At 34.7% G+C, this 21092-nt stretch overlaps 1 protein-coding gene and 1 long non-coding RNA gene across 2 annotated transcripts; both read right to left on the reverse strand.

Moving 5' to 3' along the window:
* Positions 1-11026: 11026 nt before the first annotated feature.
* LOC136256868 (uncharacterized) lies at positions 11027-12215 on the reverse strand. The gene is made up of 3 exons (XM_066049930.1): positions 11834-12215; positions 11413-11667; positions 11027-11319 (listed from the first exon to the last, which is right to left on the reverse strand). The coding sequence occupies exons 1-3, from the start codon at positions 12050-12052 to the stop codon at positions 11056-11058; spliced, it is 738 nt and encodes a 245-aa protein (XP_065906002.1). The 5' UTR covers positions 12053-12215; the 3' UTR covers positions 11027-11055.
* Positions 12216-12983: 768 nt separating this feature from the next.
* On the reverse strand, positions 12984-20723 carry LOC136256775 (uncharacterized). Its single transcript, XR_010701646.1, has 4 exons — positions 20551-20723; positions 13644-15156; positions 13416-13593; positions 12984-13357 (listed from the first exon to the last, which is right to left on the reverse strand). It is a non-coding gene; the product is annotated as an uncharacterized lncRNA (long non-coding RNA).
* Positions 20724-21092: the final 369 nt, after the last annotated feature.

Genomic DNA, 21092 nt, shown 5'->3' on the forward strand with positions numbered 1-21092 from the left:
CCTTAGCACAAAACCTTATAGGATGCTACTTTTAGTTGCCCTCCAGGTGCTTCTAATGGAGGTACTACTGAGTGCACTTACATCTGCTGTAACTATGGAGATATATTCTAGTGTTACAATTGTAACTATGAAAGGATGTTACATTAAATTTTGTTGTAACCATGCACTTTTCTCAGTTGTTTACTGCTAAAAGAACAGGCCAATACTGATATCCTACATTATACAGATGATAGAGTCCAGATTTTATGTTCTGTGACTAGTTACAATCATATGATAGCTATATACGTATGATATCTACAATATATATATGGTACTTAGCTCAACTGGCTAGTATCCCAAAAGGAGGAAAGTACATATTACATTGTCAGCAACACAGCCTCCTACATATGTATATGGTTTGATTAAATTGCAGAATGTCATGAAACACATTTATCCTGACACTTTAAAGTTTATTTAAATCAAGCCTTGGCTGACGAGATGGGAAATATTATTAACAGAGTATGTCAAAACGCTGTGAGGTTATATGTATGGCCAACCACTATACACATTTAGTAGATAGTGGATATGTCAGATATCAGTAACTATAAAGTGAATCTGAAAAATTACAAATCATTTCAAATTATATGGGTTAGTATACTGAATTCATCCAATTACAAATATACATACTACTGTGTAATGCAAAATAGTTCATATGGAAAAATTTGTGGATTTTGTGGATTGTCAGTAAACTGCAAAGCTTTTTCTGTGTAATGTAGTCAATGCTTGTAGATGACTCAAAAGTCAGAAATATTTCTGGCAAATTATGGTAGCTTAATGCATCTATGAATCTTTTTTCATTTTACAATATATGCAATGTTCACTGATGAAAGAACTATATCTATGTCCTATACATTACAGTTTTGTGGTGGTCATATTATGCAATTAATGTTCTTTGCATGTTGTAGTTAGTTTTGTTGCTAAATTGCTCTCTGTAAAGTACAGAAGAACAGCCCTAATTAATTGTATGACCAACTATTTGGAATTTAAACCAACCAACCATTCAATAAATCATTATGTAGCACAAATCAATAATTTTGGTAGTAAATTTTGATCTACCAGTAAGCAGCCAAGTGACATAATTGTAATTCTAAATTTTGGATAGAGGAGTAGCCTGTACATCCAAATCATACACACAATTAAGTAGCTATACCCATTAAAATCATACATTGTTAGTATTACTATAGTGTCTGTCCAGCAGATTCTTAAATTGACTTGTGTAAATTTAAAGGGAGAAATAAGAAAGTTTCTGCTCTTCACATACATCAGTACTTCTGATGTTATGTAGTACCAAGATATAAGCACTAATTAATTTTACCTTATAAGATATCCAGAAGCCATTTGTAATGGAAACCAACTAACTACTTGTCAAGAAAAGAAAAGAACAGGAAAAGTACTACTATAAATGTTATCATGAACAGATTGCTAGGCTACTAGTCAATACCTACATAGAAATCATAATACAAAGTAAATTAGAACTGATTGTTATTGTGTGCCACATAAGGAATAAAACTAATATAGTACATGTAGGTAAACAAAGTGAAATTATACACTGAGGTCATTGACAAATAGTTTCCTATTTAGGAGGCTCCTAGAGAACACATTGCTTTCTATGCAAGTCCATGTATTTCTCTAGTAGCTTCGTCAGATTGGTTTGCAGTTAAATTTATGAAGCTAAACTTCTAAGTTCTCAGTAAATTCTTGCATAGTAATGCATTGACTGGTATAACAAAATAGAACAAATGTGTAAACACAGTATTTTTGTTAAGATGAACATGGATATACTCCTAGATGTATAGAATGTAGAAAAATAAGAAGAAAAAAAATGAAAAGTACAGAAAGTATGTAAGTATTTGATTTAAAGTATTCAGCTAGAAATTTCCCTGAAACAGGAAGTTGTATTAAGTCACCAACACCAGTATAAATTTCCTGCTTTGCAGGTATGGGAAAGTCATAGGAAAGCAGAGAGGTTGCCTAAAACAACTGACCATACATGTGATAGCAATAATAACAATGGTGAAACTTGCCTCCATGTTAATTCCTTTCTTAAATGAATACTATACTGACTGAATCTATTTCAGTACAAACAATGGGATTTTCTTTGTTATAAACAAAATACATTTTTATTTTTTTATTTATTAATGCTTTACAGCACAAGTGCTGTATCTATCTATATGAAAATTAATAATGTTATGAATTCAATACCTGGGATACACCATTACAATGGGTTTCCAGTCCCAACTATCCTATTTGGCATGCCGCCTTGAGGAAACTCACTAATCCTATTGTATATGGGCTTTTATTTTTATAACATTGATGTAAGGAATGTATTGGGTCTAATACACAATCCCCTAGGGACTTTAGGAACTGCATGCAAAAATGGTGAGTTTGCTATACAGGTGGTTTTGCAACATGGTTATCATGTGGCTGACTGTAAAAGGTTAAGAGATTTAAAATCCTGTGGGTATTTGGGGATTGTATTCACATATTATTATGTCAACTTTACATTAACACAAAGTTAATGAAAAATTACCCAGCAGGTCTTGGTGTAATGATTGTTACATAGCTATGACCAAAATTTGTGGAATGACATAACGTGATGTTAAATCTGTAAGGTCAGTTTTTAAAAGCTCACATTGTTGTGATCCCTGATATGAAAATGTAAGCAACATGTTCCTATTTACCAGAGTAGCAGTGTGTAGCACCATACAACTAATCCTAAGGCTGCAGCACATGTTGCTGTCAGACCTTCAGTGCTGGTCACTGTAAAGTGCTAATAATAATAATAACTAATGAAGCTGGGATTGAGATAAAATATGGTATGAAGAATAAGAAAGTATTTAGGATGAAGACAGAAACTCAGTTCAAATCATAATCAAATCTGGTATATTGTGATCATGTGATCAGTAAGTTTCTTCAACCACAATAACAAAATTGCCTATAGCTAGACAGATCAATTATAAAAGCTGCAATTGGCAACATGAATAGCATAGCATAGCATAGGTGTTTAGTTGCAGTTTGCCATGCATGCAGTTGGTTTTACCTAAAGAAATCCAATGAGTTTTTGCTTTACACCTATTATGCATTTATAAGGAGCAATAAACAACAAGTACAGTGAGTCATTATAAGCCACATTAAAAGTAGTTGTCCCAAATGATGAGGGCTTTATTTGAAACAGAAGCTTTGGCATGTGCATGCAGTGACTGGCAAGAATTAATTTTTGGACATTAAATGAATGCAGACAGCCAGACAGCTTTATATATGTATAGAGTGATGCATGTACATCGCTCATTGGTGTTAAAAATTGTGTTGGATATGTAAGGTTGTACTATACAGTACAAGTCTTATTGGTACAACTAGAATGCACACAATATTCAACAAGTGCAGTCAGTACTTCATAAAAGGAAGTGTAGCTAAATGGCTACTTTCTTAAGTGGTAACTATTATGAGCTATAAATAATAATGTTTTAAAGTTGCTTTGAAGCCTTACATGTTGCTGTTAGTACAGCAGCCATACTGTACTAGCACAACAAAACTCCCTCATGTCTGGGAACTAATCTTTACATACATACATACATACATACATCCCATCACACTGTAAGGCTTCACACTGTATATATTTCCTTAGTCAGTAGGTTCCAAAAATGAGGATGAATTTGTTAGTAAACTTCACGTACTTCCCCATGTAGCTTGCTAAAGGCTTGGACATATGTAACTAATATAATTTAAACAGGAAATGGTACAAAGCAGACTACTTAGTTATGTATACAAAATTTGGCTAGTTCCAGCATTACTATTTTTAGTATCTCTAATTTTAATGTCAACTATAAGACTTTCAAACTGATGTCAAAAGACTGCACTATTTTTAAAGTATAGTTTGAAAAGTGAATGTCTCGAGTACAAAGAACTTGGTGAATTGTAAACAATTCCCAACACCAAATTCTTCCTTATGCCCAAGTATCTGTTGTCTCAAAATTAAAGCTAATTTTTTACATTGGTCTCAAGTAGAGTTGAATATTTATCCCAAAAAGCAGTTGAGATCCTGTACACATACCAAACCACCCCCACAATCATCAGCTTGTGGGAGGTGAGAAGAGTACTTAGGGCAACGGAGACTGACAGGTGAGAGAATAACAAGCGAGTGACCAACACTAAAGTATAGTTTGAAAAAGTGAATATTAACACTAAGTACTTTCTGACATACTTAATAAAGTTTGACATGCACTCCACCACCATCTGTCACAACTCCATAAAATGATTACTATAGAAATTCTGAGAAGGAGAAGAGGAATTAACAATGTACTAGTAGTATAATAAGTCAAGACACTTTTGGTAGTAACTTGTGTTATAAAATTAGTCAATGAATGAATAATAGCTATATAGCTACAGTTGTCACAAATTCCTGTATATGACGTTGCCATAGACCAAAAACCAACTTGTTACACTGTATATAACTTTCACAGGCCAGCTCTGTCAGTGGTAACAAAACTGATAGAAAGAATTCTATATACATATGCCGATTATTCAAGGTATAGCTAGCTAAATTGTAATTGATTGTGGGTAGCATTAATGAAATATGGTAGGTACATAGTAGCTAGGGTGTCTGACAAAATTTGTCTACTTATTCTCTGATAATTCTCCAAGCTTGGTTTTTTCATTGTTTGACGTCGCTTCCGCCCCACAGTGCCTTTTGGCATGCCACAGTACGTATACAATGGATTTATCTGTGTCCTCCTTTGTGTCCCTTGTGTAAAACTAGTATCCAACCACATTCTGTCCACATCAAGAAGGTCAGAATTTCTTTGGCTTATCATTCTAAACATAAAATACAGTGATAGACTTGTGTACATAATAAAGAAGTGATTTGTAGTGATTATGTAACAAATTGTGACAGCTACTACTGTACGGTTCTACATATCTATACCAAAAACAGCTTAATTGTAAAAAAGGTGTGGCCTCCATTTTTTGGAGGCCGCATCCATTTTTCACAGTTAGGCTGTTTTTGGTATAGATATCACTTTTGTGTAATTATCCAAAACTGGCCATAAGTAAGCTTTGGGATTGGATTTTACTTGTTGGAAGAAGAGAAAAAAAAATTAGATAGTTGTTGTTCTGTAGAAATCTCTACAAAGTGACTAGTTTGTAGTTGATAATGAACTCTATGTTGAGTGACTGGCAAGGAGGGATTTGGGAGGGTGCATGGGATTCTCCTTCAAAATTAATTTTTACTATGTGCAAGAGCTAGTGGAAGCTACATACAGGTGCAATTACTTCTTAAGTACACATGGGCAATGAAAATATGGAAAGAGCAAGAAGGGAAGAGCTAATATCTTCTAGGAATCAACAAGAGGTAGTAGAAATTAAATTTCAGAGGTAAAGCCACTAAAAGTCTGCTAAAAATCAAAACACTCTAATAGAACATTCAATATGAAAATTCTAAAGAACACAGACCAATGTGCATGCTGAAATTGAACCTCTTCTTCTCATTCTGTGCACTGCTATCTCATCAATAATCTAGTTGTTTAAAAGTTAAAATTCTGTACGTACCTTTTTATACCATGACATCAACTCTTCTTGAAGAGCTATTCTGAGAGTAACTTCTTTTATAGTAGGTATAGATTCAGATGTAGCTACAAACTAGATACTTGGGTTGAAATACTTCTTGTGAAATTTAAGCATCTATAACGTTAACAGAACTGCAAAGTTTGGAGCCTTATTTGATCAAATTCCACATTTTCCTATTTTAAATGACTTTAGAGCAAGCAAAATTTGGCCACTGTATATATGGAGAAACAGCTGCAAGATGATTGTTGGTTGTAGTTTCATCTTTTAGTGTTATTTGATTGCTAATAGAATATCTTAACTTCTGGAGGTTACACTGCTAGACCCCTTTCACTCAAACTGTGCTGCAGTATTTATGCTTATATATGACAGTTAGTATTATATCACTGATTTCACTTGGCTTACAATGCTAATATTTCAATAAGTTCAGTCAAAATTGTCTCTAAATTTAGACTAAATTTGCAAAAATTTTCTGTGGGGGCATGTATACCCCCAGACTTCCCTAGTTTTCATGCGCGAGTGTGCTTCGCACACTAGTTGTATCAACCAGTTACCGCTTCTCTTATAGATACTCCTAGCCTAGCACTCAACTTGCCCCTGAGTGACTTTTATTGTATATAGCTGAATCTACAGTGAGACTTGTAATGTAGCTGAACTATCTTATTATTACGCAGCTGAAATTTCTACATGGAGACTTTTGTAATGTACTTGAATGAACTCTCTATTGAGTGACTTAATTGTAATGTAGCTTATTACTACGTAGCTGAAATATCTCCATGGATACTTTTGTACTGTAGCTGAACTCGCTAGGGTGACTTGTAATTTAGCTGAACTCTCTAGGGTGACCTATAACGTAACTGAACTCTTTACAGGGAAACTTGTTTGTAGCTGAACTCTCTATAGGGATTGAGATTTTGTCTGCATGATGCACCACGTTCAGCCATTCAAGATGATGATGCATGAGTAGATGTTAGGGATTCTGGTTTTTGGAGGTGTTTACACCATCACACCTACTTTGATGTGTGGGTGTTTAACTGCTTTGCAGCTTCCAACCGCTCTACTACCCTGGCTGCTACCTTTCAAAGACACAAAATGGAGAAACATCGTGCTTATGAGGAATATGTTCTAGAAGTATAACATAGAAATTTTACACCCTTTCCACATCTGGAAGTATGGGGAAGGTAGCTACCACCGCTTATAAACATCTTGCCTACTTGCTCAGTGAGAAATGGATTTTCTTGTATTCTGTGGTTAATAATTATGGGTTGACTCCATTGTAGTTTGGGGTTCTCCTTGCTTCGCTCTTCAATAATGTGCATCAGGGGATCACGTTCTCAATCCTAAGTGTTCCAGTTGTTGACCTTGCTGTTGATGAGGGGCACCTGCCTCTCCATTAGAACAATAATGAACTAATACAGATTAGAAACTGATTTATATTATTTTTGTGATTGTTGTTATATGCTATTTTCTTTAGGGAGACTTTTGTAATACAACTGAACTCTCTACTGAGTGTCTTGTAATGTAGTTTAACTCTCTGCTGAGTGACTTGTAATCTTTATGAAAATTGAACTGTAAATACGCTTTATGAATGCTTCTACTCAGGGCTGCTGAAACGATTTAGGGAGCCAGGGTAAATTCAGAATGTGGAGCTCTTATACCGCATAATTTTCAATAAGAAAAAACAGACAAAGGACATTATTAGACTACATAAACTAGCTAATAACTGACAGCCTTTAGTTAGTAACAGTTTTAGCATGAAAAGCATGTCAAGTTAGGGGTATGGGGGCATGCCCTAAGGAAATTTTGGAAAATTAGACACTCCGAGATTGAATATGAGAGTGATTTTACATGAAAAAGCTTAGCTATGTTAACTAGCTACTAGACTACAACTAAAAGCAAATTAGCTACAAATGATAAGCATATTAACAGTTCTACCATGTGAAGCATGCCAAGCTAGAGGGGTCTAGGGGCATTATGCTCCAAAGAAATTTTGAAAGATTAGACCCTCTGAGATTGAATCTGAGAGTGATTTTAATAATTTATCACAATATACTTATAATGTTTATTTGACTGGTGACTGCTGTATTAGGGCATCTCGAGTTTAAATTTTATATCAAACTTTCTGCCAAACCAAGGAATTTTTATTATACCTTATGCCAGGCTGATATTAAAGTTACTATAACTGAATATTTGCCTGCCAACTGGTCTAATAGGGTAGCCACGAGGCAGTTACTACTGTATGAGGTCCCATGGGGCCTCTTACAAAGTGGAGCCCCCCCCCCCCCCCCCCCGTCAGCGGATCTGCAATATCTGCAGTGTAATATCTAATGGTATCAACAAGGAGTTGTATATTACTTCAAATGTATGCATTTTTTGAAAGGGCGGTTGTATATATCAACTGAACAATATACTGCAAGTACTCCCCTTTCCTAATTACATTAATTACAAAGTGTTTCTCTTTTGTTTGTCTTCTTTTTTGCTAGGAAAAAAGTTAGCTACATATGTCACAGTATACTGGACATGCAGCACCATACATTCTTTTCTATTTGTGTTTTGCAGTACATTAGCCAATGTTAGCACTGTATTCACTATTTTCCTTACATATATAAAGCAATGAGAAAAAAGTATTATCTGTTACAAGAGGGGTATACCTTCATGAGATGATTAACACGAGCTAGTAATTGTGTGTTGACTGACAACTGACAACCGACAATACAAATTGAACAAACAGCTAAAACGTAAAAAGGGTGAAGCCTGGGTGAAAATGTTGCAAAATCAAAAGTGGCAGCCAAGAAATGGCTGCAATGATGTTAATGGCAATTGCTACAATTCCCTGTTGTATTAATAAATCATTATTAATACTAAAGGGAATTTCAGTGTGAGCTATTAGAACTATAGAAGGTACATATTTTCAAAGGTTATGCCACAATCATTCATATACTTTATTCATCATTCTCTTACACTGGATAAACATTTTCTAAATGGTCTATGGCAAAAAAATATATGAAGCAAAGTCCCTCAACAAAGGTTACATATTATAGAGTGACTGCAAAAATAGAGCTGCCATTATATGTTCACTTCAGCTTAAAATGTAGTTATGTGCACACATCTCATGTATTCAGATATTACACTAATAGTAACAGGTGAAAATGCACATTCATACATTTTCTAAAAATAGAGGTAATTTGCTATGTGTTTGTTAACTTGATGACAAATGATGTAATGTAGTCATATGTAATTCAATATTCAAGTACATTCTAATGTGTAACACAGAATATGTGCAATTGCTGTATCCACTGGAACAACCAAATCACTGGAAACTATACACTAATTTCTAACACAAAAGGAAAGCAATAATGAGATATCCTATCTGCAAAGAAAGTGATATAATAGACTATGACCATAACATAATAACATTCATTTATATGTAGGCATTATAGTACTGAAGGATATGAATATAAGTGTATGGTTGACTAACACGGAAGTCACATTGCTAACAACTCAATCAAACTGAGCTTTTTGCAAACAGTGCATGCATAAGAGTTTTTCAATCAAGATGAACTTTATTTTCTTAACTACACTACTGATGCCATTGTTGATAGTTCATTCTTTATCCAATCAATATAGTTTGTGTACCAGTTTATAATACAAGTATTACAGCCAATGAGATACTCATCAATCACTGGTTGAGCAATGATGATTCTACAGGAATAGACCAACTTCTGAACAAAGAGGGTACTGTAACTGAAGTGTTAACAAGATTATCATCTACTGATGTGAGTATATGCAGCTCCATGTAAGTAATGTAATAGCTATATAGTATATACACACAACTTTACCCACTGAATTTACTATATGTTCCACTATTTTTCTTCAGCTTAATGATTGTTCCAGTCAGTATAACTTGCTCACAACAGTTGCTACCGATGCTGAAAATGTATCGATTAATTCACTGGTGGAATTTTTCAATGGATACCTTGTGCATGAACTGTTTGTGGAGCACTTGATGAGTTTTACAATTGATGAGCTACTGTTCAATGACTGGGTGAAACAAGCAAATGTTGACAATAATCTTCAAAATTTCCACAACATTTTACAATACAACTTTAAAAATCTTGCTTATATGGTAAGAGGAATTCAATAGGTACTTACATTAACTGCATGTACTAGGTTACTTTCTTCATTAATACATTAATGTTTGAGAATTGGTGACATATTGCAGCAATCTGTATGTGTAGTTATTTACTCACATGTGTGTATTTATCCAGCTCAATATTAATGGCACATGTGATGCTTGTAAAAGAAACTGTTCAAGATCAGATGAAGTCATGGATTATTTTGTTCAAACTATGAACAGCTGCTCTAGTCCTATCCATCACTTCATTGTGACAGTGGTCAATCACTCATACAAACTATCTCAAACATTAAACAAGTTAAAAGAGGCAATCACAAACAGTGGTGATATACAAACAAGGAATGTTACACCTCACGATGATATCAATATTGATGCGCTCTGTTGGTGTGGTGAATGATTTACTCTATCTAGTTATAACTGACAAAAGTAGCAATCTTTTAGATTTAGAACAGTTACTAATTCAACTAGTAATTACATGTTATTTTTATCATTACATAGTGCATAAATCTACACAGCAGTGAATGTATAGTGATTGTGTATTTGATTAATGAAATGCTGTATTACTGCAATATAGAATTATATAATTCCAGCTTACCTCTTTACTATAATAATGTGTCACTCGTCTGAGCACTACAGATAAACAAAACACATAGAAAGAAATGTTAAATAACTGCATATGGTATCGTTGACCATAATTTCCTGAACACTTGCAGATGAATAAATTAAATCAAAGACTTTAAATGTTATTCTGTAGTTAATTGTCAGAAGGCACAAAGCTGAGAAATTGACAAGTTTTCTATGGATCCAATTGGTCTGCTTTATTGTGGCTATATATACACACAATGACATGTTTTAGGGTAAATCAACAATGTAGCACTCTGTAGACTCTGTAGCTGTTGTAATTGTTCTACTAGAATCTGATCAGCTACAAAGTTAACACCTGTATATTTCACAGTGTTTTTTGTTCACCAAATGCCTTTGGACACCATGTTCTTGCAATACGAGTGATTAATTTTATTATAAGCAACAGTTACATATATAACTACCCATTCTAATGTAAAACACTTTACCGTATTAAAAGTTAAGGTGATACTTTGCATGAACAAGTAATTCTAAAAAATGATTATGATAATATTACATGGTATAAATACATGATGATTTATTCTACAGTGTCTCAAATAAGCATAATTACTGTAGCAGTTTTCAAACAAAAAACAGTACATAATTCATCATTAATACTATACACACTTTAGCTATGTACAAACTGGATTGGTAGAATTAATAGTAAAAAAAACAACAACTAAAACACAGTCATTGATCCATCAGTGATCACACCAACAGAGCTCATCAATACTGATATCATCATGAGATGTAACATCCATTGTTTGTATATCACCACTGTTTGTGATTGTCTCTTTTAACTTGTTTAATGTTTGAGATAGTTTGTGTGAGTGATTGACCACTGTCACAATGAAGTGATGGATAGGACTAGAGCAGCTGTTCATAGTTTGAACAAAATAATCCTTGACTTCATCTGATCTTGAACAGTTTCTCTTACAAGCATCACATGTGCCATTAATATTGAGCTGTAAAAACAGGCAGCACTAAAATTACTGGCAATATAAATTTAGAGAAAAGTTAAATACATGTAGAGATAATTATAGTTAGCTATTGCTTACCAAAATTGCAAGGCTTCTTAGATTGTACTGAAGGATGAGTTTTAGCTTTGCAAGTTGCTTGTTCAAGTCATACACCTTTGCCTGATGTACCCAGCCATTGTGCAACAATTCACTAGGAGTAAATGTCATCAAATGCTCCACAAATAATTTGTGTACAAGATAAGCATTGAAAAACTGTCTGATAGCATTGACTGACACATTAGTATTTTTTGGAACTCTCACAATAGAGTTGTACTCAAGCAAACAATCATTGTGCTGCAGGATAAAATGATATTGCAAATGAAATGTTTCAATATACTTATAGTAAAATTTAACTATATACAAATTATCACTGCATGTGCTTTTAAAAGTCAATCTAATAATTAAACACCTAATGCATGTTGCACATCACAGAAAAACACTCTCTATGAAGTATACTCACATCAGTAGATGATAAACTTATTAGTGTTCTAATCACTGTGCCTTTGTGATTTAGAAGTTGGTCTATTCCTGTAGATTGATCATTCCCTAACCATTGATTCAGTAGTGTCTCGTTGGCTGTAACATTTGGACTACAAACTGGTACACATATCATATTGATTGGATGAGAGTAAACAAGAAGCAATGGCAGTAGTGCCACAGTATACAAAATAGTCTTCATCTTCTTTAAACTGTTTGCACTTGAATCAACTTAACTGAAGCAAGTAATATTGTCATCTCTTTATACTCTCTTTATTGGAGGAAACTGATCCACTGTTATCATATTCACAGATTATTTCTTGTACCCTAAGGCCGTGAATATTACTGAAGTTCCATAATAGTCACGTAATCATTATATGGAGCTATATGATGAACAAGGATATTATGACATCATTAGGTAGTTTCAGACTCATCAAATTATCCATGCACTTGTTCACAGCTATAATAATATTATTGGGAGATGAGAAACTGATAATGAACTTTACATGAACTCAGTTTACATGTCATGTGCTAATGAGACCATCCAATATAGTACTTAACATGATTATGATCCTTTGCTGATTGTGCAGATTGAATTTTTAATTTTCCACAATAATTTTAGAAATAAATGTGGCAATCACAAACTCTGTAATGTGACAATCCCTTCTTTGTTTTAAAGATGCATTGTGAAGTGAGGATTCATAACATAAACTGTTGATGTGATCAAAGGTTCTTTAATATGTTTAGGGTAACAGGGTTACTCCCCTACCTAAAGATCCTAGCTACATACTAAATACCATACCTCAGTCGTATGTAGGACACACAGTATTTGTTCATGTACACTAAGTAGTTGTTTGCAATACCTAAAGTTAGTTACATGCATTACATCAATTTCATTTATACTCAGTTAATTCCATTGAGTTACATGAACATAACCTGGCCATGTGATGACAAATTCACTTATATGGACCTATTATCATTTTAACCAACTGTACGAGCAAGATACAATTGGAATCATAACACTGCCATGGTATGTACATATAGTGTATGTGTCAGTATGTATAACTAGTTTCATTGAGGAGAATCATGTATATGGAACTCCACCATGCATATCTCAATCAACGATGCAGGTACATATCATAGATCTTTAAAATAGATTGTTGAAAAGTATACATGGCTAACATAAGTACAAGTGTATACAAAATCAAACACACAGAGAGGGACCAGCAATCAATCGACTATCTAGTTGCACCAACAAAGACTGTCAACATTTTCAGCAATAGAGGTTTGTGGATTGTTCATTTCTTTGTTACTACTTGATTGGTCATCAACCACATGTTTCAATCTCTTTACCACTCTATACAATTTTTCTGAGTGTGAAGTTATAGTAAATACTACACTGTGGATAGGATTGTTACAGTGGCTCATTTAATTTAGAGATAAGTGATGCAGCCATCTCAGTTGATTTTGAGCAATTTCTTGTACAACCATGACAAGTTGTGTTCAGCTGTATAACAAATAATTACACATAACTAGTAACACATAGTGTGTAATCCTACCCTTACCAGTTGACCGAGGTTCTTGATATTGTAATTTAGAATGTTCAATAGCTTGGTAAGATTGTTATAAGTATCAACTGCAGTTGGCAGTTGTAGCCACTCCTTTTCTAGTAGCTTAACCTCGCCTAATCCAACTAGATGCTCAACATAAAGTTTATGCAACAAGTAAGCATTGAAGAAGTGTCTGATAGTAGTGATGGATGTGTTATTATAGCATTAATGTTGTTCACTCACCTTACGCTGCTGACTCGCGACTGCTTACTACTCCACTGCTAATCATCTGGTGGTCCTTCACCCGTCTTCCTGCGGCAGTTGCCACAGACCTCTCCTAATCAAATGATTGTAGAGGTGTTTGGTAAATGTACAAGGCCCCGACAGCTGTAGGATATTTTATTTTTTGAAATATTCTTTGTTTATTGTAATGTAGGGGAGAAAGTGTCAGCCGTTAATATCGGGATTTTTAAAAACACAGATACTTGGGGAGCAAGATGTCTGGGGGCAAGACTAGCACTAGTCCCACCCCAGACTCTTGCAACTTTTTTAAGCCAAATAATATTTGAGCTGTGCATAACATGGAACTATTCAGCTGTCATCCTATTGAAGCCTTGTACTGTCACATTCCCTCTATAAAGGAATGGAGAGGCTGCATGAGCAGCAATAACTCTGCTGACACCCCCTTTTTGATGTAGATGTTGTATGTCTGTATTTTGTTTTTTGTTATAATGCATGTTTAAATGCTTGTTTGATGGTTTAACATTTTTGGCTTAAGTAAGGCGGGTGTACTGAAAAGGCAGAGGGTGAACCAGCATTTACCCTAGTGGTAGCAATACTGGTGCAATTATTAACTGTGCGTAGCGTGTTGCCGTCGCTGCTACTGTGCTGTATTGCTGGCGCTGCTGTCTGTTACTGCTGCTACTCTTGTTTGCTTTTAATCTGCAGATGGAGTTTGGATGGGAACTTACAGGCTGTGGTAGTAGGTCTAAAGGGGGGGGGGAAGAAAACAAAACAAAACCCAAGAAGGACAGGAAAAGGAACAAGAACAACAACACACACGACACCACAACATGTATACAACACTTATAGTATGGGTTTTGACGAGCATGAATGCAACTGTTGTGTAGAGTGGTATATACCCACATGTGTGCAAAGTGACCATCATGTGCATTGGCATACAGCTAGTAAGTTAACTAAACACTTTTTGAAATTGTGCATATGGCGGTGCAACAAGGGTGGGTGGGGGCTGAATGGGGATAACTGTGTAGGACACAAGGTGATAGGGCACGAGGTGTTTGTGCTAAACGTGTTCGGTGCATGTGCGCTGAGCATTCTATTTGGAACCCAACTTAATTTTCTTTTGTGAACGCTTGTTCCCTGTGCTGATTCATTTGTAATACCCTGTTTTGCTATATGCCTGTTGCTCCTTCCAACATTAATTCATTTAAACAATCGTTTAAATCCCATTAAAGAACTGTTACATGATGTCATATTAACATAATCCTTTAAGCAGTCATGAAACTATAGACAACAAAATGATTTACTGTATGCATGCAGATGGCAAAAGTGACATACCTTTGTAGGGTTTTGGCTTTGAAGTGTAAGTATTATACTGGCCACACCGTTTCTACTACGACGACAAAGTTGATCAATTCTTTTAGATTTACTACTCAGATCCAACCACTTATCCAAGAACATCATATCAGCAGTGATGTTATCAGTACAGGATTGATCCATCACACTAGCATTTTCACTACTTCCAGAAGTACATATAGGATGAGAATTCACTACTAGTACCAGCAACGAGACAGAAATTAAGACAGCTTGCATCTTATTCTGATTTTAATTTATCGTGTTAAATTAGCTTTTGAGATTATTAGTGCTTGTTACCTGTGCTGCCGTCGTTTTATAGGCTATTGAACTTCCGGATTATTACCATGTAATGATCCATTTTCTGTTTGCACACGTTAGCAACACTAATGATGTGTACCATAATGATAAATACATTCCATTCTTAATGTGTTGTAAAGTATCATATAACAGACAATTAACGTGAAAGTGCGGCAACCAATTGGTACAAGTTATCACACTTAATGATGCAGTCAAATAGCTTTATGTGACTACAACCACACATCACATTTCATAACCTACATATCAACTATATAGGTGAACTGCTTAAAGAAAAGGAATGATGACAAACTTCATATGAATGTAAACTTGCTACATGTCCTTCCAAAGAGAAAAAAATTGACTGTTTGTTTTTCTAATAGATTTTGAACCCTTTCAAAACTCAAACATTATCATCATGTTATTACAGACAAAAGGTCAAGTCAATTTGTTAGTCATCATGTACCAAAATCAAAATGTAGCTAGAGTTAGTGTGTAGTTAAGGTTGACTAAGTAAACTGATATCTGTAGTTATGATACTAGAGGTACAGTTACTTGCAGTAACAACTAGACCACATCAAACAACAATTGGAAGTACACATTTAATGGTATAACAACATATATAAAAATAATGTGAGCCATGTAGATACAGTTTCAGGAAAAGTGAATGCCTCCACCATTAAATGCTAAAAATAACATTTTAAAAGATAAAACTGAAAGTGTGTACATGGATACAAACTATGAGACTAGGGATATTTGGGCAGAACAGAAAGTATTACATAACTCTGATGGACTCACATGCACAATAATTGGGAGTTTCAATCACAGATGGGAGTAATACAAAATGTGTTAGAAAAGGAAAGTTGTATTTACATGAATCAATAACCGAACACATTTATGGTTAGCGCACTTTAGTATTAATTTTGTGTTTTCACCGAAAGAACTTTAATTTCCTTGTTTCTACATGATACATTTATTGATTCCTATACTACAGTCCAGTTGAACCTCACAGTAAATCATTTATAATGTGCTGGCCTATATGCTGACTTGGTGATAGGCTTTGCTAGTGACTTAAGTAACTCAAATAGTAATTCACAGAAAGATAAAATCACAGGTTAGGTTTAAACGTTACATACCTATAGCACTGAAAAGATAGCTACATATGAGACAGGGAAAATCAGGGAGTTCATTTGAGTTTATAAATTTTCACAGTATCAAACTTTCCCTCCATACAAAGATATGTTTAATAACCTGTAGAGCTGGTACAGGGGTTTTAGTAACTTCTTGCAACACAGAAGGCAACATTTAAAAGCATAATGCATCATATGGTTTCTTTAATTGACCAATGATTGCTGTTCTACAGTCCATGTTAGGAATGGCAACACTAAAAATGGGAGTGAACTATGCATCTTTCAGGCACCACACTCTATGCATTTTCAATGTTGGTACATCATACAGTACGCTAGTACAGTACGCTAGTACTGTATAGGGACCATGGAAGATTGGGCTTTTCTGGCCAAGACTATCACCAAAACCAGCTTCACAATGCCACTTTGGCAGTATTAGTTAGGTATAACCAAGCCCAAAATTGCTTTCAGTGCAACACTAAATGCTTCCAATAGATTGCTACAATTACAAAAAATTTTTTAATGGAATTCTCTACTAACTGCCAATATGATGCCTTCAGGTAAGTGTAACTCAATAACGGCTAAAGGTTATGGGCTTGATTTTTTCACTGGTCAACACTGTTTCATCCCAAGATGTGCCTTTTGGCATACCACAGTATATACAATACGTGTTTACCTTTGTCCTCCTTTGTGTCCCATTTCTTTTTGCTGACAACCCAATGTGTAGATTTTCATTGTAGCACAGTACAATGGCTTCTCTACATTTGTAAATGGGAATTGTCCATAATTTCTGTGGTGGCTGAATTGGTTGCAAAGACACATCTCCTACTGTTCTTCATTTGTGACATTGTGAAATGGTAGCTGAAAGTGAAGTGTAATGACCACTTCACTTTTGAGTCAATAATCAATAACTGAGGTGCACATACAGACAAAAAAATTAACTCAGGTGCCATCCTTTTTTTTGATACGGTATGTGCAGTCATAATAATGTTACAAAACAGTAAACAAACAAGCATAAGACAAATTTGAATTTAAGTTTGGTTAGGGACCATAGAAAAAGTAGGGAAACAAAGGAGGTCAGCTGAACCTGCAAATATACTAGTGGACATTCAATCCCTAATTCAGTATGGAAGTAGTGAATAAATGTCCACTAGCTAGTATATCTGCAGGTGTAGGCAACCTCCCTTGCTTTCCTACTTCTTTTTCTTTGATCCCTAATCAAACTTAAAATTTTAATTGAAAACTAAAAATTTTCTATTGGACAGTACGTAATTACATAAAATATGCAGACATGAAACTTATGCACATTATTAACACTAAACACTCCAATTGAATTTTGACTGTTGTGATAATATTGTAATGAGAACAGTGGTTTGAGCATTTGAAAATTTCACTATTGCCCCTATAACACTTTTGGGAATGCATTTTTATACAATACAGAGGCACATATGGGGGACATTAAACCAGATATCTTGACTCTTCAGCGGAAAACTACACATTGATTGAAAGCCTATTCAATGGACTACTCGAAGAATGCACACTGTAACTGCAAAGGCTTATTTGTTGTAAAGTGTTGAACAACAATTTGCAATTTGATATTCTTGCCATGTGATTGTGTGTCTAAATCATGTAATTCTGATGGAAAATGTAATGGTGAAGTGAACGACGCTTGATAAGAGCACCTATCAAGTTATACATTGTCTTTAAAAGATTTGCATGCTTCTTTACCAAAATATTGCATGGAGAGTTACAACTTCATAATTTACTGTTAGAATAAAACCCTAGGTATAATTTTAATCCTATAACATCACAAGTAGAATGATGTAAATTGCATAGCCATAGGAAATATGCATCAAAAGTTTACAGCACTTTGTTTAAGACACACACATTTTTTAAGTTAAGATCTATATTCATAATGACAGTCAATGACCCTATACATGCAATTACCATTGATTATTCCAGGCCATGGCTAAGCTTGAACCATGGATACTCACCGGGAGCATATTACATTGACCTTTCAACAAGTAACGAGCTTAATAAAATTGAAAATGATGATGTGACTGTGTCATGCAACAGATGACTACAACTTGCAGTGATTTATTTATAGCTGTGGGATTTAGCTATATTTATTCCTTGTGTTGTCAATATGTATATCCTATTCTTTATACTGATCTATGTACATGTCCTAGACAGTAGCAACATCAACCTCAATTATTTCATAGCGAAAGTTTGACCTATTACTTTTGGGGAATCTACGTATGCATGAAAAGTACTGGGAAGTTCCTGAGTGGAAACACGGTAATCCAAGTTGTACACAACCCAAGCAAATTGTACATGGTGACTATGTCAGGACAGCACTGTAACACAAAATGGGACAGATGAAGCTTATGGTACAAGTACAGAAAGGAGAATTCTATAGTTGTGCATAAAAATATGACCTCTAAGGTTTATCTCTGCATATGTGCACGTAATTGGTTGGCATTTTGTATACTGTAGTTGTATAAATATGCAAAGTTTCTTGTGTTTGTAATCATAGAAAACCCTTTACAAAAAGTTAATCCTTTTTTCTAAAAGGATTTTCTGCATTCTCAGAGTTGTAATCATGGGGCTACACAAGCAGGCAATCTAATGTTACGTCAAATCAAGCTACGTACTTAACTTCTGCATTCCATCTAAATGACTTAATTAGAGGAGAACCTGTAGTTTAATAATTATACAACATTTGTAGCTGTTCTACCCCGATTTCTAATTCATTCCACTGTAGTTTTATACACTAAAATGACCAAAAGTATATTTGCTTTGAGAGCTTACAAATGGGTTTCTATAAGAACATTTGAAAGTGCACTGTAGTCTTCCACTTTAATAGAAAACAACTTGTTAAGAACATCATTATGAAAGTTCAGCATGAGACTTGCTTTCATCTTTACATTTTAACACCACCTATAACTTAACTACATATACACATTGAAACCTTGTCACTATTACAGCTGGGTAGTAAAAGTAACCCTTTGCTACAGATCAACCATTCTAGTGGTGGAGTCATTCTATAGCACAACAGCAACCTAAATAGCTTTATAATTGTTTAGTACACAGAGAAAATTATTGACACACATCCTGGTGTGCAACCTGTTACACTGACCAGACACTTGAAAATGCAAATAATCTGAACACTTGGTAATGCATTTATATTAGCACATAAACTGGCTTGGAAAATCAGGATACTTTAATAATCAGGATACTTTTGGTTGGTACCAAGGTATCCTTCATTTCACTGTAGCTACGTAAGTTTAGATCAGTTCCTTCCAATTGTTGTTTGATGTGATCTAGTTCTAACTGTATGTTTTAATAGCATCATAACTACACGGATGCCAGTTTTTTTTTATTTAGTCGACCTTAGCCACATAATAATACTAGCATGGTTGCTAACAAGCTGACTTAGTTGACCATAAAGCCATTAATAAGGGTAAAATAAACAGACCAACATGGATGGCATAAACACAAACATAAAGTAACTCCCTGGTCAATATACATACTTCATGCTTACATGCTCAATTGCCACACATCACTACCTTTTGTGACCTGTAAGCTTTGAGTACACAACCTTATCCTACACATTACACGACGACCTCATCATGTTCTAGGCCCACTCGAGACAGAAAATGGTAATGCTGGTTGTAATCTCCATAACATTAAGTAGAGTTGCACCGATATGCATTTTTTCACATTTGCCGATACCGATTATTTGCCTATTCCTTTAACCGATATGCCGATATTTACCGATATTCTTCATTTCTTCAGAACAGAGGAGGAGGAGCAGAAAATCACCTAAAGTTTATGCGTATAAACTGCATTTGTAATGATAATGTAATCAATGTAATTAATTACGTGGGCGGCCGACTTTTACAATGTTTTACAGTTTTGCTACTATCTCCTTTCATGGAAAAGGAAGCCAAGTAGTTATAAAACAGCTAATCAAACAGTGTTTTAGTGGGACTACAGACCCTTTGTGAAGAGTGATCAACTAATTGCGTGGGCGGCCGATAAATATACACAGCCTACTATAGCCTTGCAACCACACTTGTGCAAACAAACAAACTCAAATAGTTACAAAACAGTTACAACAAACCACTTACTGCTACATTCACCACCTTCTTTACTTTCACCTGTTCATTGTCATCAACTTAACGATTGATTGTGGGTTTCGGTTAACCGGCAAGTTATTTCCGCTTCGTTGCCGATACCGATACTTGTAAAATTAGCTAATATCGGTTGTTACCGATAATTCAACCGATTATCGGTGCAACTCTAATATTAAGCTAGCTGAGTAATATAACCAGCTGCGATATACTTACATAAAAGGGATTTTTTGTTAACTCAATGATGGAAAATGGGACAAATCTAGGCTAAAAGTGACCTGAGTAGATACATTTTTTTCATTTCACTAATATATTGACTTCATGAAAGATGAGTATAATTTGACATATTTGAAATAGTATGCAATTTATTTGTCCAGCAACTTTTTCAACAGCAGTTGTAATACACCATCTTATGTGTGTAGATTGCTTATTAGTACACATTTAATGATATAACAACATATTTAAAAAAATGTGAGCCACGTAGATAGTTGTAGGAAAAGTGAATGCCTCCATCATTAAATTCTGCAAGTGAACTACGG

Source organism: Dysidea avara, chromosome 5 (assembly GCF_963678975.1).
Source record: "Dysidea avara chromosome 5, odDysAvar1.4, whole genome shotgun sequence".
Classification (NCBI taxonomy): domain Eukaryota; kingdom Metazoa; phylum Porifera; class Demospongiae; order Dictyoceratida; family Dysideidae; genus Dysidea; species Dysidea avara.

Excerpts from the sequence above, each read along its gene's own strand:
- LOC136256868 (XM_066049930.1), bottom strand. The coding sequence starts at position 12,052 with ATGAAGACTATTTTGTATACTGTGGCACTACTGCCATTGCTTCTTGTT. Across the intron at positions 11,668-11,833 it reads TAAGTTTATCATCTACTGAT|CACAATGATTGTTTGCTTGA; the intron begins GTGAGTATACTT and ends TTTATCCTGCAG. Across the intron at positions 11,320-11,412 it reads TAAGAAGCCTTGCAATTTTG|CTCAATATTAATGGCACATG; the intron begins GTAAGCAATAGC and ends CTGTTTTTACAG.